Source organism: Juglans microcarpa x Juglans regia, chromosome 5D, assembly GCF_004785595.1.
Source record: "Juglans microcarpa x Juglans regia isolate MS1-56 chromosome 5D, Jm3101_v1.0, whole genome shotgun sequence".
NCBI lineage: Eukaryota > Viridiplantae > Streptophyta > Magnoliopsida > Fagales > Juglandaceae > Juglans > Juglans microcarpa x Juglans regia.
This window is the reverse complement of record NC_054602.1, coordinates 31,327,776-31,344,342: the sequence shown is the minus strand read 5'-3', so window position 1 is coordinate 31,344,342 and position 16,567 is coordinate 31,327,776. Positions and strand designations below refer to the sequence as shown.

Sequence of the window (16,567 nt, the reverse complement as noted above, 5' to 3'; positions counted from 1 at the left end):
TTTCCTTCATCATGTTCCACATATAAAAAAGAATTTGTTGTTTGCTTTTCAATTTACAAAAGACAATGATGTTTATTTAGAGTTTCATCCCTCATTTTTTTGTGTCAAGTATCAATCCTCGAAAGCTACCCCTCTCCATGGCTAGGTTGATCATGGTCTTTATCCACTCCACAACTTGTCCAAGCTTTCTTCCAGCCCAGGTGTAACATTCTATTCCCCAAGGGTTGTGAATAAAGTCAAATTTTAAAAATATTGGGGAACTAGTATACTACTAACCTTGACTTGAAAGTTTTTCTTCTTGACGAAGCGCAAGATACAAAAGATTCCATAAATAACTAAAGTTAATATTTAATCATGGGACTTAGCATATCATAAACTATTTAGGCCTCTATCTCATCTCCTTGGCCAAATCCTGTCCTTCAATTCTGTCCACATAAAGATCCTCACCTCGGATGGTAAAAACATAAAAAAAAATACAAAAATGAGTCAAAAACTCAGTAATAACATATCATACTGTAAACTTAACTTAGCTTAACCTTAGGCTCAACTTTGAAAACTTTCATGCTTCGTCATCCATACACATAGCATATAGATCATTCATCAATAATATAGGCAGATTAAACATAATCATGACAATACATGTAACATGGATGCATGAATGACCGACTCCATGCATTTCCTTTAATTCGTACATAACATAAGATCATTTTGTCTTTCACTTGCTTAGTGGCCATCATAACATACGTGCATCAATCCAATTGTCGTTGACCGCATAAATCGTAACATAACATATGGTAAACCACGCTTAGGTCTGTGGCACCTCGTACATCATAGCATACATATGATGAACCACGCTTAGGTCCGTGGCACTGCATAAATCATAACATAACATATGGTGAAGCACACTTAGGTTCATATCACCGCATACATCGTAACATAGCATATGAAGAAGCACGTTTAGGTCCATGTCACCAAATATATCATAGCATACTTATGGTGGACTATGCTTAAGTCCGTGATTTGCAAATCCACCCACAGCATAACGTCAATCTTAAAGCTTACTTATCACTCATATGACTTCGTACTTATTTTTTTTTATAATGCATGTGAACATGTTGACCTTATGACATATCTCACTTATAAGCATGGCATAAAATTGATCATGGCATATGAACATGAGTATTAAATAGCACAACATAACTTCCATAACATCACATAAGCGTTACATGGCATAACATAACATCAATTTGATCAAACAGTTAATCAGCATGACAAACATAATTTCATTCACAAGCATAGCATTGTAATTCACCAAGGGTTCATAAAAATGGGCTAACCTGGAAATGGTTGTACATAGCATAAGTAAACATCATTTTCTATGCATAACAGAATAATTACAACACACATAAAGGTTATGATATGTTACTTACCTTTTAGCGTTGCTTCCAAAATTTCACTTTGCAGTTTGTTACCTATATGAAGCACTAAGCGTTACTAAGTTTCTAGGAAAGCGTACCGTTGCACTCTAATTAATTAAAATCATACCATGAAAATAATTTGATAAATATTTAGTTATACTAAGATTAATAGATGGTAATATTAGTTAAAACTTATAACATATTCCTTGATTTTCTATTTAAAGTATTACATAATAATTTTATCAAAATCTGACAAAATAAATAATGGAAATATTAACTTCGTAAAATAGACTCCATAATATACGCTAATCATAAATTTAATACTTAGTTATATACTTTAAAATATACTTTAAATCCCTTGAGTATTTTCTGTAAAAATAGAGTTTCTGGTCTAATATCTTTATTTAATTTAAAACTAAGCCCAACTTAAAACAACATAACAATTTCTTAAATAAATAAATTAAGTCTATTAGAACAATTAAGCCCAACATAAGATGCAAATATAATTAAAATCAAACCCAACCCAACGTAAGATAACTAATTGATTTTTGGAACAAATAAAACTTAAGCCTTTCAAAGGGATCAAGCCCACAAAAAATATCAATCCCCATCAACCATGACTTAAATACTAAGGGACATAGATGTAATAATACTTTGTGGGGCATTTTCCCCCTACCCGAGGCCTAGCCAAGCCCAGTTTAGGACAAAAGGACACAAATCCGACCCACTAAAAGGATCCCCTATACACGACCTGTGGGAGGGACGGTGCAACAAAAGATGGGACTCGTCGGGACTCGTTGGTCTGAGGTTCCTTGGATAATGTCAAGTCATCTAGTGCCCGCCCACATAGCAGGCGCAACGTGCGGAGGATTGTCAATCTACTGACAAAGAAAGTATGAACAGATCAGGGGAAAAGCAGACCAAGGGGAGAAGGCTGAAGAACCACGCTGCATTTAATGGTTTTGCAGCCTGGGTGACACGCCACATTAATGGAACCGTCGCAGAACCACGTCACATTTAAAGATTCTGCCAAAATGAACAGTAAGAGGACTCCAGATCTCATAGCGACAGGCTTGATCTGCTCACCGAACTTCTAGTATAAATAGTTGATCCCAGGTATAAGGATACTTTCTCAGGCTTTTAAGCTTCCTTACTTATTTACTACACTCTAAGAACATTTACTGACTTTGGCATCAGAGGCTCCCACGGCCCCTAGGCCGCCCTCTCAAAGCCGCATACATTCCTTTCTTTGCAAGACCGTTGTGAAGACCTAAGTTGTTGGAACCTGGCCTAAGGGTGTGCGAAACACAATATCAACAATGGCGCCGTTTGTGGGATTGTAATAAATCTTGCGTGTCCTTCTCATGCCTGCGATAATCTGTTCCGAACAACTTAGAAGAAACGTGGGGGATGCCATGGAAACAAGGATGAAAGTCATGGAAGAATGGGTGACAAAGACGACTGGTGAGGTGGAAACACTCTGCAAGGAGAATGTGAAACTTAAGAATCCCCGAAATGACCAGGAAGGTAAGGAGAACAGTGACACTAAGTAAGTGGGGTCCCGAGATATGCAAGCAGGGCCCAAGAAGGAAGACCAGCAAAAACACATGCAGGACAAGCTCCGCAGCCTCAAGGGGAAGTACGAGGAGATAGCACGGAAGGTGAGTACGTCGTCAATGGTGGACCAACTGCTCACAAGCACAGGTCTATCCTGTACTGAAGAAGTAATATCATTCCCTTTGCCACCAAAGTTAAGAATCCCCATCATGGACATGTATGATGGGAACAAAGACCCTCTTGAGCACCTGGAAACCTTCAGGGCTAAAATGAAGCTGCATAGCTTCTCTGGGGAAATTGCTTGTAGGGCATTCTCGTTGACCCTAAGGGGCCCGCGCGTGTATGGTTTGGGTCACTAGCACCTAAGTCGGTGGATAGCTTCAGCGAGATAGCCAAGTTGTTCCTAACCCAATTCATGTCCATTCAGAGGAGGCGGCACTCGGCCGCATACCTCCTCACTATCAAACAAACGGAGGACGAGAGCCTAAAATCCTACCTGTCCCAGTTCAATAGGGAGCACATGACCACCGACGACCAAGACAAGAAAATCACCTTGGCGGCACTCCTATGAGGTGTCTGGTTGCATTCCCTATTTATGGCGAAACTGGCCAAACTGAACCTCACGACGCTGCGGGAATTCATGGACAGGGCCGACGGCTTCATTAACGTGGAAGACACCCTCCAACCGTTAACCAAATCACGAAGGAAGGAAATAGAGTGCCAGAAAGAAAGGGAAAAGCCCCAGCCCAGGCCAAGCCTTGTGAGAAAGGGGAAAGGGAATCCCAGGAGAAGCAACGAGAGGAAGTACCAACGAAGGGGCCTGGGCTGTGATACAACCATCCCACATTCATCATTTAAAGGGAAGACGACCGGGAAGCAATGTGCCGATATTGCACATACCATCGCTCCACCTCACACAATACCAAGTATTGCTACTCCCTAGGAGGAAGGAATGAGTATTTGGAGCAACAAAGGCGCCACCACTCCCTGAGAAGAGCGTAAGAGCTGAGGAGAAAATCGAGGGAAAAGAGCTAGGATTGGGATGACAGACACCGACAAGAGAACAAGCCTCAATGGCTAGCGATAAGGGAAGCACCACCAGAATCACCATAACAGGAGGGTTTGCGAACGGGGGCGTCACCTCATCAAGATGAAAGGTGCATGTCAGGCGAGCTCGATACCATGACGTTTTCTCGGCCGAGTATCACCCCACCAAGCAACGAAGGGGTAACCTCATTCCTGTGATCTCATTCACGGAGGCTGATGAGGAAGGGATCCTCTACCACCATGACGACGCCCTGGTGGTCACCATACTTATCGCCAACTTCACCACTTGCAAAATCCTCATCAACAACAGAAGCTCTGCGGACATACTGTTCTGGGAAGCTTTCATCAAAATGGGTATCGAAACCTCCCAGCTGCTGGCCGCCTCCATACCCTTGAAAGGCTTCTTCGAGGGCATCATTTAGCCGATGGTGACCATCACCTTTTCCATCTTGGTAGGACGTAATTCGTGCACAGCTCCTATCATGGTCTACTTCCTGGTGGTAAAAACTCTGTCGGCCTACAACGCCATCATAGGAAGACCTACTCTCAACTGCTTAAGGGTTGTCACGTCGACTTACCAACTCAAAATAAAATTGCCAACTTCCTAAGGGGTGGGAGAAATCCGAAGAGAGCAAGTGTCGACAAGGGAGTGTTATGTGCAAAAGCTGAAGCAGAAAGATGAAGAGCCCGCCTTGGACTACACCAAGGGGTAGGGGAAGCGTAGAACATTCTCAGGCACCATCGTCACTCTGAAGCTGTTTGAGGACAATCAGTTGGTCATGGATCTTCTAGAAACTACTAGAGGTGAAGGGAGAGTTTTGGTTATAGATGGTGGTGGAAGCAGGAGACGTGCGATGATGGGGGGATTATTGTCACTACAGTTGGCTCAAGATATGGGGTGGGCTGCTATTGTAGTAAATGGCTGCATTAGAGATGTTGAGGAGATTAATGGATGTGATATTGGAGTGAGAGCCTTGGCATCCATGCCTGTGAGATCAAATAAAGAAGGCATTGGTGAAAAACATGTCCCAGTTTACGTTGCAGGAACTTTGATTCGTGATGGGGAGTGGTTGTATGCAGATAGTGATGGCATCGCTGTCTCCAAATATGAGCTCTCAATCTGAATCACCTTTCAAAGAGTTGCATTTGATCAATTTACGCCATTAATAAGAGAACCAAGTTATGAAGAAGTCATTGGTATTCCCAGTTTGTCAACAAGTAGTCTCTGAGGAATTAATGACATTGTGTGGCTTTTGGTATTTTGTTTTGGTTTTCTATGTATTTTTGTTTACTAATTTGAGTAATATTACATACAATCGTGAAATGCATAACTATCACGCAATCGTTTTAAAAAAGAGTGGAGTTCATTGTTAAAAAATTAATTTTTTTTTAAATGAATCTTATATTTACTCATTTTTTTTAAACAGATTGTACGACGCTTACACATACATAACTGCAAATATTATTTCTACTTTACTAATTCTTCTCTTTCAAGTTTTTTTTTTTATTATTATTATTTGTCTCTTTCTTATTTTCTAGTTCGACTGACTATCTTTTAATTTTTAATTTTTATTTTTTATTTTTACTTTTGATTACTTTCACAAGTCACAACTGCTCCGTTAGCCGGCAAAATATACTTAGAACAAGCAATCAATTAAAAAAACACCTAGTAATAAGACTCATTCAAAGCAGAGTAGCTAGATTCTACATTGTCTTTTTTCTTTCTTCCTAAACAAACGCCATTCTGTTTCACTCCCCAGCTCTTGTTTCGCTACCAATATAACTGCAAAACCAGAGTTCCGTACCTCTGCAATTCAACCTCAATATCACAAAGAAATAACTGTGATTAATGATTACGGTACAGAATTTTAAGGAAAATGATACTTTACTTTCTGAATCTGACCGCTAGAATATTTTAAAAAAATATATTTAGAAAAAAACAAACTGATTACACAATAAAAAATAATATTTATAATCGTAATTTTTTAATAAAAAGAATAAATACGAATCTATATGTAAAAAAAAAATATTTTAATAATAGACTCTATTATTATATCTAAAGTTATTTTTTTAAAAAAATTAAATATATAATAGTAACTTTGAGGAAAAAAATGACGTGACTAAATACTATTATTTATTGCTGAAAGACAATTTGATAAAAAGGGAAATTTATTTTTCTTGTTTTTTGGTAAAAAGAATGAATGGATAATTGGTTGAAGAAGATGGGTGGGGGCACACGAGCCAAGAAGATCACGTGGGCGTCAATTTTTATTCACAGATATCTCGTAAAATTCATACAGAAGAACAGCACACTCTGCTAGCGAATTAATCAGACGGCATCCTTTCTTTGTCATCTTAATCCCGGTAAGCATAGCTTTTCAGTCCAAGTATTCATGATCTAATTGACGGATTATAGATTTTAGTTGGATTACGGATAAGATTTTTCTTGAGGTAAATCCATTGATTCTGCAATGTTTTTTTCAATAATTTTGCCTGGGTTTGGAATCATCCTTTATTGTATGCTCTAGACTGCAATCCTTTTCTAAGAGAATTCTAGGGATTTGCCCCAAGTTTTGATAGAACGATCTGCCAATTTGGTTCAATTACTGATTCAGTTGGATGATTCTATATTTCTCCACTGTCCACTGGTAATTACAAACTTCAATAGCCCTTTTACCAAAACCCAAAAGAAATTCTTGACGCTGCAAACCTTTGATGCAACCTCTAAATCAATCTTAAGCCACTTCCCCTAATATTTGTTTTAGCCGATCAGGCACATCCCTGGAAAACATGTACGTACGTAGGACATAGTAGGTCAAGGAAAGTGGAAACATTAAAAAAATCTTGATGGGATTATTCTCTTCTTGTTGTTATTTGTGGTATTGCATCTTTTGATATTAGACAGTTACATGTGCAGGAAAAAAAAACATGGCTGCCATAGCAACTGCAGAAGTTTGTGATACAAATGTATCATATTTGGCAAATGGTGATCTGCGTGTGCTGCAACCAATCTTCCAGAGTTACGGGCAGCGTCGAACATTCTCAGGCCCCGTCGTCACTCTCAAGGTGTTTGAGGACAATGTATTGGTGAGGGAGCTTCTTGAAACCAAGGGTGAAGGAAGAGTTCTGGTTATAGATGGTGGAGGAAGCATGAGATGTGCTTTGGTGGGAGGGAATTTGGGACAATTGGCTCAAAATATGGGGTGGGCTGGTGTTGTAGTAAACGGCTGCATTAGAGATGTTGATGAGATTAATGGATGTGATATTGGGGTACGAGCCTTGGGACCTAATCCTGTGAAATCCAATAAAAAGGGCATTGGTGAAAAGTATGTCCCTGTACACATTGCAGGAACCTTGATCCGTGATGGGGAATGGCTGTATGCAGATAGTGATGGCATCCTTGTCTCCAAATCTGAGCTGTCGATCTGAAGCATCATTTTTCAAGAATTGCACGTCGAGGACGCCATGAATAAGGAGAACTGATCGAGTGATGAAATCGGGAGTGTTCCAAGTTTGTCAGAGATCTCCAGGGAATGAGTTTTGAAGTGTAGTTTTTTCTGGTATTGGTTTTATTGTTGTTCGTTCCACATTAATATTGAAGTTTTAGACCAAACAACAAAACATTGAAATTTGGCTTAAAAATAGTTCAGAAGCAAAATAAAGAAAATGTTGTTAATTTTTAAAAATGTTCTTTGATTCTTGATTTAATCTTGATGTGTTTGAATTTAGAAAAAAAAATATTTTATTGTATAGTGGTAAAATAATTGTGGATCAGTTTTTAGTCTATCAATACCCGGGGAAAAAAGACTACACCGTCTGTTTTAATAAAACTCCTATAGTTAGGATTGTAAATGAATCAATCCATATGATTGCTCGCCAATATTTGCTCGGTTAAATTTGAATCGACCTTGACTCGTAAAAAAAAAAAAAAGGGTCATGAAAATAGAAATATGCTTGATTAGTAAATGATTTATACTTGATTAAGCTCGATTCGAGTCAGTTAAAACTCGTTAAGGCTCGCTCTCATTAGCTCGTCTCAATTATAGTTCGATCATAATGTATGTATATGTATTAAATCTAATAATATAAGTATTATACTAACCTTTATAAGGAACATGTAACCCAATTACTTAAGCATATACATTGAATGTAATCTTTAGTTATATATAGGGTTGTACACTAACTGACGGAACCGACTCTCATCAACGTAAACCAGCCGTCAGAATCTAGAACTGACTGAAATAGAGGTCAAAAACTGACGTTGATCAATTCGGTTCGTGTAAACTGGCAAACTGACTGATAATATATATAGTATTTTATTCTTATATAAAACAATACCGTTTAACATAAATGAATTAAACAGTATCATTTTATAACTGAGATTTACAAAAGAAAAAAAAAAATCGAAATGACGCCGTTGATTTAATAATACAACAAACGGTGTCATTTTGGTTAGAGTTTTATCAGTCTTCCCCTCCCCACTTTTTCATTTCAATTCGTCTCCAGCGAAGAGTTGCACACCGTCTCTCTCTCCTCTCTCACACAGCTCTATCTGTTGGCACATCTCTCTCTCCTCTCTCATAGCGACGTGCCACCAATCTCTCTCTCTCTCATCGCAACTCTCATCTCTCTTTATCTCTTATCGCGACGTGCCACTCATCTCTCTCTTATCATGACCTCTATTCTCTCAGCACTCTCTCTCATCGTGCCATCGACGAATAGATTAGAATCTGGCCGAAATCGAGTTTGCCGGTTTTCTCCCCCTTAATCGATTGGTTCAGCTGGTCTTAAATATGTAAAAGAAAAAAAAAACAATTGGTTCGGTTTCGTGGTCCGCTTGGGTCGGTTTTCACCCCTAAAATATATTACTAGAAAAATGCTATAGGCAGTCGCCTAGTGCAAGTGCAGGGCAAACGTCTAACGTGGAAAAACTTAAAAACGGCACCGTTTTAATTTTTTACCCCATTTCCCCATATCTTCTTTTCTTCCTCCTTCCATTTCCCTCCCTCTCTGTGTTTCTCTCCCTCGAAGACGAAGACTCCATTTCCCTCCCTCTTCGTGTTTCTCTCCCTCGAAGACCTTCCATTTCTCTCCCTCTCTGTGTTCTCTCCCTCAAAGACGAAGACCTGCAGAATTTTAATGCAAAGCTTTCTAATTTTGGCCTAGCGAAAGATGGGCCAATGGGAGACCAAACCTATGTTTCAAGTTGAATCTTTTGATTTCTTTTGTTGCTAAGTTAGAAGGAAATAGTTAGAAGTATCTTGGTTTTTATGTATGTTTTGCTCCCTTGAGGGTAGAAAACTATAGACGATCTGTGAGAAGCAAAAATTTCAAACAATTTTGATATTTCTTTTTCAAAAATACTGGATACAAGCGGCATGCGTAACCGCTATGCAAACGGTGCCTAGGTGGAAAATGAAATGGTTCGTTTTGGGCTTGGATGAAACGGCTTGTTTTGGCTCCCAACCTCCCCTCTCTCGTCTTCCCCATTCTCCCTCCCTCCTTCGTCTGGCATCTCCCCGAACTTCTCTTACTTCCTTCTCATTTCTAGCATCTTGTTGATGTTCCCCCCGTCCCAAAACAAAAGCTCTGAAAGTTGGCGTCAAAGCCAGAGGTACCTTTCAAGTTATTCTTCCCAAAATTCATCTCAGGGGAGCAATGATCTGGTGCCATCTCTAGCCCAACAAACAAATTAAGAATGAAAGTTTCTCAAAAATTTCCCAAATATCAGTAAAGTTTACCATTTCCAATTCCAAACCTTTTTTTTATTATTATTATCCAGGATAGCCCGTAAACAAACTAACAAAGTCCTCTTTAAGTTGCAAAATCATGACAAAAAGATCACTTTTTTCAAGGGTCCGGAAGGAACCTAGATGTTCATTTCAGAAATTAAGCTTCAGAAGAGGTATTATAGGGCATGTTTAAGGATTTAAAGAAGATCCATTTGATTGAATTGTTAACAAAAAATGGATAAAGAAAAAAGGTTTCCAATGCTAACCAGCGCAAGTTTCATTCTTGAGCTCTGACGCAGTGCATTCCTTTTTCAACCCCAAGACTACATAGAAGTTATTGCTCTTGTCTTCTTCATTTTCCATTCTCCAAGAAGCCACCACACAAACACAGAGACCTTAAAAACACAGGGAGCACAACACAAAACAAATCAAACAAAACCAAGACTTTTTTTTTTCTTGTCGACGAATTCACACAACCTATTAGCCTATATATTAGACAAAAGCATGACCTCCTCTACATGTATCTTACAAAACTGGGACTACATCTTTGTGGGTTGGAACACGAGAACCTTGCATTTGATTTCCATGGCAAATAAGGGGTGGAAAGAAAAGAAAATTAGGAAGAGAACATCCCCCGCCCCCGCCCCCCCACCAAAAAAAAAAACGATGAGTCTGCTTAGAGTTAGAAATGGGAAGACTGAAAATGCTAAGATGAAAGTGAAGGAACGAACCGTTTTAAGAAAACCCACGCAAGAAGCTGAGACTGAAGACGCTCTTTTTTCTTTTTATTTTTTAATGTACGTGGCGTGGCCGACTGTCCCTAGAAGAACTATTTGTTTTTTGCTTGTTTTCTCTCCTTTTTTATCCTTATTTTTTCCTTCCTTCTTCAAGTTTATTCACAAAGCCAAACATCAAGATATTAATATCTCCGTACTTTCTGAGCAATTGCACCCCCTCTCAAATAAAATATATTGTGAGTTTAGAAAAGATGAAAGCAACATTCTTTTCTAAGAAAAGGTATGAGGATGACCAAAACTACTTGAATCTGACAAGAAGAAGCAGTTGACGCATAATGTAGATTGAGAAAAGAAAAAACTTTACCTAATGTCCGATGAAGTTGTCGATGGAAAGACTCACATGAAAATACTTACGAAAATGGAGACCCACGAAATAGGACAATTTAGAAGCAATGTGGGTAGCATGAATTCCCCAGATTAGATGAGCAGCAAGACAACAACTAACACGAATACGCAATCGAAAACCCCGAGGAGCGGGAAGACAAAGATCCAGACATGCCGAGCTCTGTTTCTCTTTTTCTTTCTTTTCAATGTCTGGCAGGCTTCTTTTCTTCTTCTATCTTTGTTTAAAAATAATAATAATAATAATCTAATATGGCGTCAACAACTGCACATCGATTGTATGCAGTAATTGTATGTAGAAGAATTGATATTACTAATAAGTAACTTATGCATACATATATGATACGGTATCTCATCGGCGGCGGAGGCTATTTGACTGATCTTTTTTTTCCCTACTTTTATTTCCTACCTGTTCTGTGTTGAATTCCTTGAATTAGAGCAGGTGACAAGTGGTGGCCACCCTTGCAAGATAGGTGGCCAAATTCTTAGAAAAATAAATAAAAAAAATATTTGTAAGGCTAACTTAACGGAAACGCAATCCTGATTGAAATTCAATATATTCCACCTATTCCGTTTCTCACATCACATGTGAACAACTCTTGTTGCATCTGTTCCACCGTTCATTCTCAAAGTGATTGGATATTAAAGTTCTGTTTGGATTTATAAAGAATTTCTCATCTTATCTTATCTTTTATCTTATTACATTTTATGATTATAATTTTTTAAAATTTTTACACAAAATATAATAAATAATTTATTTTTTTAAATATTAATTTAACTTTTTTAAATCTCAATACAACCAAATAAATAGGTTTGAATCTACTCATTTTCCAAATTTATTTTTTAATTAAAATATTAAATAAAAAATTACAACGTCTAGTCGTCTAGTAAATAAAACAGCTCTTATTAAAATAATAAACATATAAAATTGCATTTCCGCTTGAGCGGTGCGCCAGCCCAACAGCCAATATTGGTGGGTGTTGAGTATTATATTTCCCCGTGGGTGTCCAAAACCATAATCAATTTCTGACCAAATCTCCTTCTTAGTTGAGTTGATCCAGTTAATGCTAACTTGTTTCTCAACTCTTCGTCTCCAATGGAGAGAGAACCGCGTCCCTCGCAAGTCCAAATAAGGATCAACTCCAGGCGTCACAGTGGCGTGATTCACCCACTACAGTCATCCCCAGCTCCGGCATCAGCTGCTGCAAGCCCGGGCGTTTACCCGGTGGAGATCAAGCATTTCAAGAAATGGGTCGCCTGGTTGATCCCTTTGTTTGTGGTCGCCAATACCATCGTTTTTGTAATCACCATGTATGTCAACAACTGTCCCAAGAACTCTGTTTCTTGCATTGCTACGTTCTTGGGTCGCTTCTCTTTCCAGCCTTTCAAGGAGAACCCTCTTCTTGGGCCTTCCTCCTATACGTAAGTTCTTTTACTTTTACTTTTTACTTTTTCTTTTTCTTTTTCTAGAACCAAATTGACTGAGTTTAGCTACGTTTATCGATTTGTTTTTACTTGGTTGGCTGCAATTTAAACCGCTACGTTATGGTAATCAAGCAACTGTTGCGTGTTTATGGCTTCAGGCTGCAGAAGATGGGGGGTGTAGATGTGAGTAAAGTGGTAGACAAGGACCAGGGATGGCGCCTCATAACTAGCAATTGGTTGCATGCTGGGGTTTTCCATTTATTGGCAAACATGCTGAGTCTTTTGGTGATTGGAATTCGGCTTGAGCGTGAATTTGGGTTTGGTATGTATCCTAAAATTTAATTAATGTTTTATTATATATGTATTGCTGTGTACCATGGACTTAACTATTCAGTGTTCAAGATTCTTAGAATCCTCTATATATTCTGAAACATCAGCGCCACTCTTTAAATTGAGAAACTTTAGGGTCCTTGCATCGTTGTGCTTTTGAGTTAAAAAATTACCCTTTTTTTTTTTTCCAATAATAACTCTTTAAATTGAAGCGTTTAGGTTAGCTTCCAGATGATTGACATCAGGAAATGATACTTCTTGACTTAGTGGCTGTGGTTTGATGCCAGACTTAATCATCCATGTTATATAATTTTGAGAGGGTACCCAACAGATCTAGCATAACTGTTGATCAACCAGGGGGAGCTAAAAGTTCATAAGAGAGTTGAAAATATCTTAGATGGATAAACTGAACAAACTGAAGAAGCAACCATCTAGCCTAGCATCACCAACACGACCTCAAATGCTTAGGTATTGAATGATCAAATCTTGGATTGTTGGTCTTCTGATTGATGCATATAGCTAAGACTGTGTAGTTCAGAATTTTTCTTCCATTCGTTCTAACTTGCTGAAAGATTAAGATCACTCTATTCTTTGTCTCCGATTGATCTGTGAGTCTTGGTAGGAATTGAACAAGCCATGTTTGTATTTATATTCAAAATTTGTAGGTCAAAATACTTGCCTGATGCTTGTGTACTTTTATTGCAGTACGGATTGGGTTGCTATACGTCATCTCTGGGTTTGGGGGAAGTATTTTGTCTGGCCTTTTCATCCAGTCAAACATCTCTGTTGGTGCTTCTGGTGCACTTTTTGGCTTACTTGGAGGAATGCTTTCTGAACTCATCACAAATTGGACATTATATTCTAATAAGGTATTTATTGAACTTCTTTTGCTCGAGTTATGGGCTTGTAAAATAATTCTGTCATTCTGGTTAATAACATTCTTTACCCTAGTTATTTCACTACTTCATGTCAATGTCCAGTTGGCAGCATTATTAACCCTCCTGGTCATCATCGCGGTTAACTTGGCAGTCGGAATCCTCCCACACGTGGACAACTTTGCTCATATTGGTGGGTTTCTTTCGGGTTTTCTTCTTGGGTTTGTGTTTTTGATACGTCCCCAATTTGGATGGGTTAGTCAAAGATATACTCCTGCTGCTGCGGATAAACCTAAATTCAAGATGTATCAGTGTATATTATGGGTTGTTTCTCTGATCCTTTTGATTATTGGGTAAGCCTGACATCAGTTTCTCTATTTTTTCAGTAGTTCCTGCTTCTTTTATAAGATTACACCAGGAAAAATATATCATAAGATCGCAAAAAAAAGAACAGAAAAAAAAAGGTGATCAAAACATACTAACCCTGTTTACCTTAAGAGATTTGCTTGAACCTGTAGAATCCCACGAAGGTGAAACTCCCAATTTTTGCTTGGTTATCATATATGTCTTCTCATAGATGCAAATAATATAAAAGTAGGAACAGATGATGGATCTGCTGGTAATGCTTGAAAACAATGAAAGTTCTGGTGATGGAACTAGTGTAACTTTGTCTGGGGTCATTGTCTTTTTCTTGACATTCTGATTTTTCTCCAGTATTTGTTGAATGAAGACCGATATTTCATTGTGATTCTAAATTCTATTTGACTTGGCAATCGGTGCTAAATCACAATTTCTGACAGGCTTACTGTTGGCCTGGTTATGCTGCTCCGTGGAGTCGATGCAAATGATCATTGTTCTTGGTGTCATTATTTGAGTTGTGTCCCAACTTCGAGCTGGAGTTGCAACACACAGCCTGCATCTTGCTTGGTAACCATGCTAACACTACTTTTTTTTGGTTTGTGTGCGTGTGAAAAATATATAAAGTCAAATGAAGTTGAAGATACTGTAATGGAAATGAATTAATTTCTTCTTTCCCGTAGTATGGTGTAAAAAACTCTTCTTGATGAAGCGAAGGGCTGGCTTATTATTCTGAATGTAAAATTTTAATAATATTACCAACTAAAAAGTTAGGAAAATAAAACATAAGAAAATAAAGAAATTAAAATAGAAGTGTGTAACACACACCCAATAAAGCAGGCCTTGCTTCCCATTGGGATGAAAGCATGGGTTTTGCAGGCAATGCACCTATGGAGGTGTGACCATCAGGTGGTTCTGGTTTTGCAATTTCCATACATGCCAAAATGGAATTGATGAAAAAAGTTAAATTATGTGCAAGCACGAGTTAAGGCGATGCATATTTGGCATGCATAGAACTTAGGATTAAACAAGGTGGTGGTTTGATTGATTCTATATATTTAATGTTATTATTTCAGACAACCCAGATAGGCAACCAGTTAAATATAACGTGCTCGAGCAATGGGAAATCCGGTGTATATATATTGGCAGATGCATCCAGTTCGCAGATCCAAGGATTGTGTGTTGAGCTTTGCAGTTGATTTATGCAGAAGACGATGAAAGTTGGCATGAGCTACTTAGATGTATAAACTTCTCGTTGCATATTTTTTATCTAGACATTTGAATTGCTATTATGTTGATACGCCTCAGTTATTACGACTGCTTATCTCCTTGTATTAAAATTATTTTGTACATTGACCTTTACATAGAAAAATAGTGAATTATTGTTTTAATTTTCTTCTGTGCTTGTGTTTTTGTGCTAAGGTTTGGATACCTGACTTGGTTTTTATGTAGCAATGATAAGCCACGGGGAGGGAGGGAGGAGGGTTTGGGGTAAGGACCATGCTAGTCGGCCACCCAGCTCTTAGTGCTGGGCGTGACCGCTAGTTCATTCCTCCTCTTCTTTTTTTTTTTTTAAATATCTTTAAATATTTTTTAAACATTTTAAAGAAAAAAAAATTAAAGTGCACGAACAAACTAACATTTTGGATATATATATATATATTTTATGTCGAGGAACCTCTCCAAGGCAGGGTCTTTCGGACCCACCCCTGCAAAGTAAACTCCGGTTTCGTGCACTGCATTGTCGGAAGTTTGTTAAATCGCTGACTTTTCAACAGGGGTTATCAAGGAAGATCCCTCAAATCAAGCTCATGATCTGTCATCCTGATTTCTAGGCTGAAATTCGGTAAATAACAGCTAGTAAAATCTTGTGTAAATGCCTTGTAAACGTAAGGCTTATTTTTAGCTTCTTTCCTAGAATAATTTCTGACTGCTTGTATATATATTTGATACAATTCAATTGAATGTATAAGGAAAATTTTTCTCGACAGCAACAAAGGAATTTCTATGTTGATATTTTTTAAACTTCATCATGGTATCAGGAGAGCCGTCCTCCAACGAGAATTCGATCCCCACCTCTGAATATACTCATAACCCGACCTCAAACCCACCATCCTCCACAGAAATTCCTCTTATTGCTCTCAATATCACCTCACAGATCAATGAAAAACTCACTCCATCCACTTTTCCTCAATGGCGTGCCCAGTTCGAAGCTTTACTTATTGGGTATAATCTCCTTGATTATGTTACTGGAGATAAACCCTGTCCCCTCTCCAATGATTCCTCCATTTCCACTCCTCAACGAACCCACTGGATAAGACAACATAAACTTATCCTCTTCGCTATTTTGGCCTCCACAACCACTACCATTACACCATTCATTTCCATTTCAAAAACCTCTCAGGAAGTTTAGCAAAAATTACACACAATGTATGCCAGCAAATCCCGAACTAGGGCTATGCAACTCAAAGAGGAATTGACTCTGATAAAGAAGGGAAATCAAACGGTTCAAGAGTACCTGCACACAGTCAAAACTCTTGCAGATGAAATCTCTCTTATTGATCATCACATTTCCGAAGATGATCTGACACTCTACATTCTCAATGGATTGGACGCTGATTTCCGTGAGATTGCAGCCCCCATTCGCGCACGGGAACGCCCACTTACCTTCGAGGAGTTACATGATC

At 38.3% G+C, this 16,567-nt stretch overlaps 3 protein-coding genes across 5 annotated transcripts; all 3 read left to right on the top strand.

Moving 5' to 3' along the window:
• The first annotated feature begins 4,262 nt into the window (after positions 1-4,262).
• On the top strand, positions 4,263-5,146 carry LOC121265904 (putative 4-hydroxy-4-methyl-2-oxoglutarate aldolase 3). Its single transcript, XM_041169569.1, has 2 exons — positions 4,263-4,376; positions 4,736-5,146. Exons 1-2 carry the CDS (start codon positions 4,263-4,265, stop codon positions 5,144-5,146), a joined length of 525 nt encoding a protein of 174 aa, XP_041025503.1.
• Positions 5,147-5,738: 592 nt separating this feature from the next.
• On the top strand, positions 5,739-7,708 carry LOC121266274 (putative 4-hydroxy-4-methyl-2-oxoglutarate aldolase 3). 3 transcript variants are annotated; one of them, XM_041170054.1, is made up of 3 exons: positions 5,739-5,880; positions 6,219-6,386; positions 6,932-7,708. In XM_041170054.1, exon 3 carries the CDS (start codon positions 6,951-6,953, stop codon positions 7,449-7,451), a length of 501 nt encoding a protein of 166 aa, XP_041025988.1. In that variant the 5' UTR covers positions 5,739-5,880; positions 6,219-6,386; positions 6,932-6,950; the 3' UTR covers positions 7,452-7,708. The 3 variants fall into 3 exon arrangements, with proteins under 3 accessions (XP_041025988.1, XP_041025986.1, XP_041025987.1); XM_041170052.1 differs by having other exon boundaries at positions 5,744-5,880; positions 6,219-6,387; positions 6,943-7,708; XM_041170053.1 differs by lacking the exon at positions 5,739-5,880 and having other exon boundaries at positions 6,217-6,387; positions 6,943-7,708.
• A 4,078-nt stretch (positions 7,709-11,786) lies between these two features.
• Positions 11,787-15,271, top strand: LOC121266218 (RHOMBOID-like protein 4). Its single transcript, XM_041169988.1, has 6 exons — positions 11,787-12,315; positions 12,477-12,640; positions 13,354-13,517; positions 13,629-13,876; positions 14,324-14,450; positions 14,957-15,271. Exons 1-6 carry the CDS (start codon positions 11,990-11,992, stop codon positions 15,077-15,079), a joined length of 1,152 nt encoding a protein of 383 aa, XP_041025922.1. The 5' UTR covers positions 11,787-11,989; the 3' UTR covers positions 15,080-15,271.
• Positions 15,272-16,567: the final 1,296 nt, after the last annotated feature.

What these genes read in the sequence shown, in the direction of transcription:
- LOC121266218 (XM_041169988.1), top strand. Translation starts at nt 11,990, where the DNA reads ATGGAGAGAGAACCGCGTCCCTCGCAAGTCCAAATAAGGATCAACTCC. An exon ending in CTTGGGCCTTCCTCCTATAC is followed by an intron (nt 12,316 to 12,476) that starts GTAAGTTCTTTT and finishes TTATGGCTTCAG; the next exon opens with GCTGCAGAAGATGGGGGGTG. An exon ending in GGACATTATATTCTAATAAG is followed by an intron (nt 13,518 to 13,628) that starts GTATTTATTGAA and finishes GTCAATGTCCAG; the next exon opens with TTGGCAGCATTATTAACCCT.
- LOC121266274 (XM_041170054.1), top strand. Translation starts at nt 6,951, where the DNA reads ATGGCTGCCATAGCAACTGCAGAAGTTTGTGATACAAATGTATCATAT.
- LOC121265904 (XM_041169569.1), top strand. Translation starts at nt 4,263, where the DNA reads ATGACGACGCCCTGGTGGTCACCATACTTATCGCCAACTTCACCACTT. An exon ending in GGAAGCTTTCATCAAAATGG is followed by an intron (nt 4,377 to 4,735) that starts GTATCGAAACCT and finishes ACCAAGGGGTAG; the next exon opens with GGGAAGCGTAGAACATTCTC.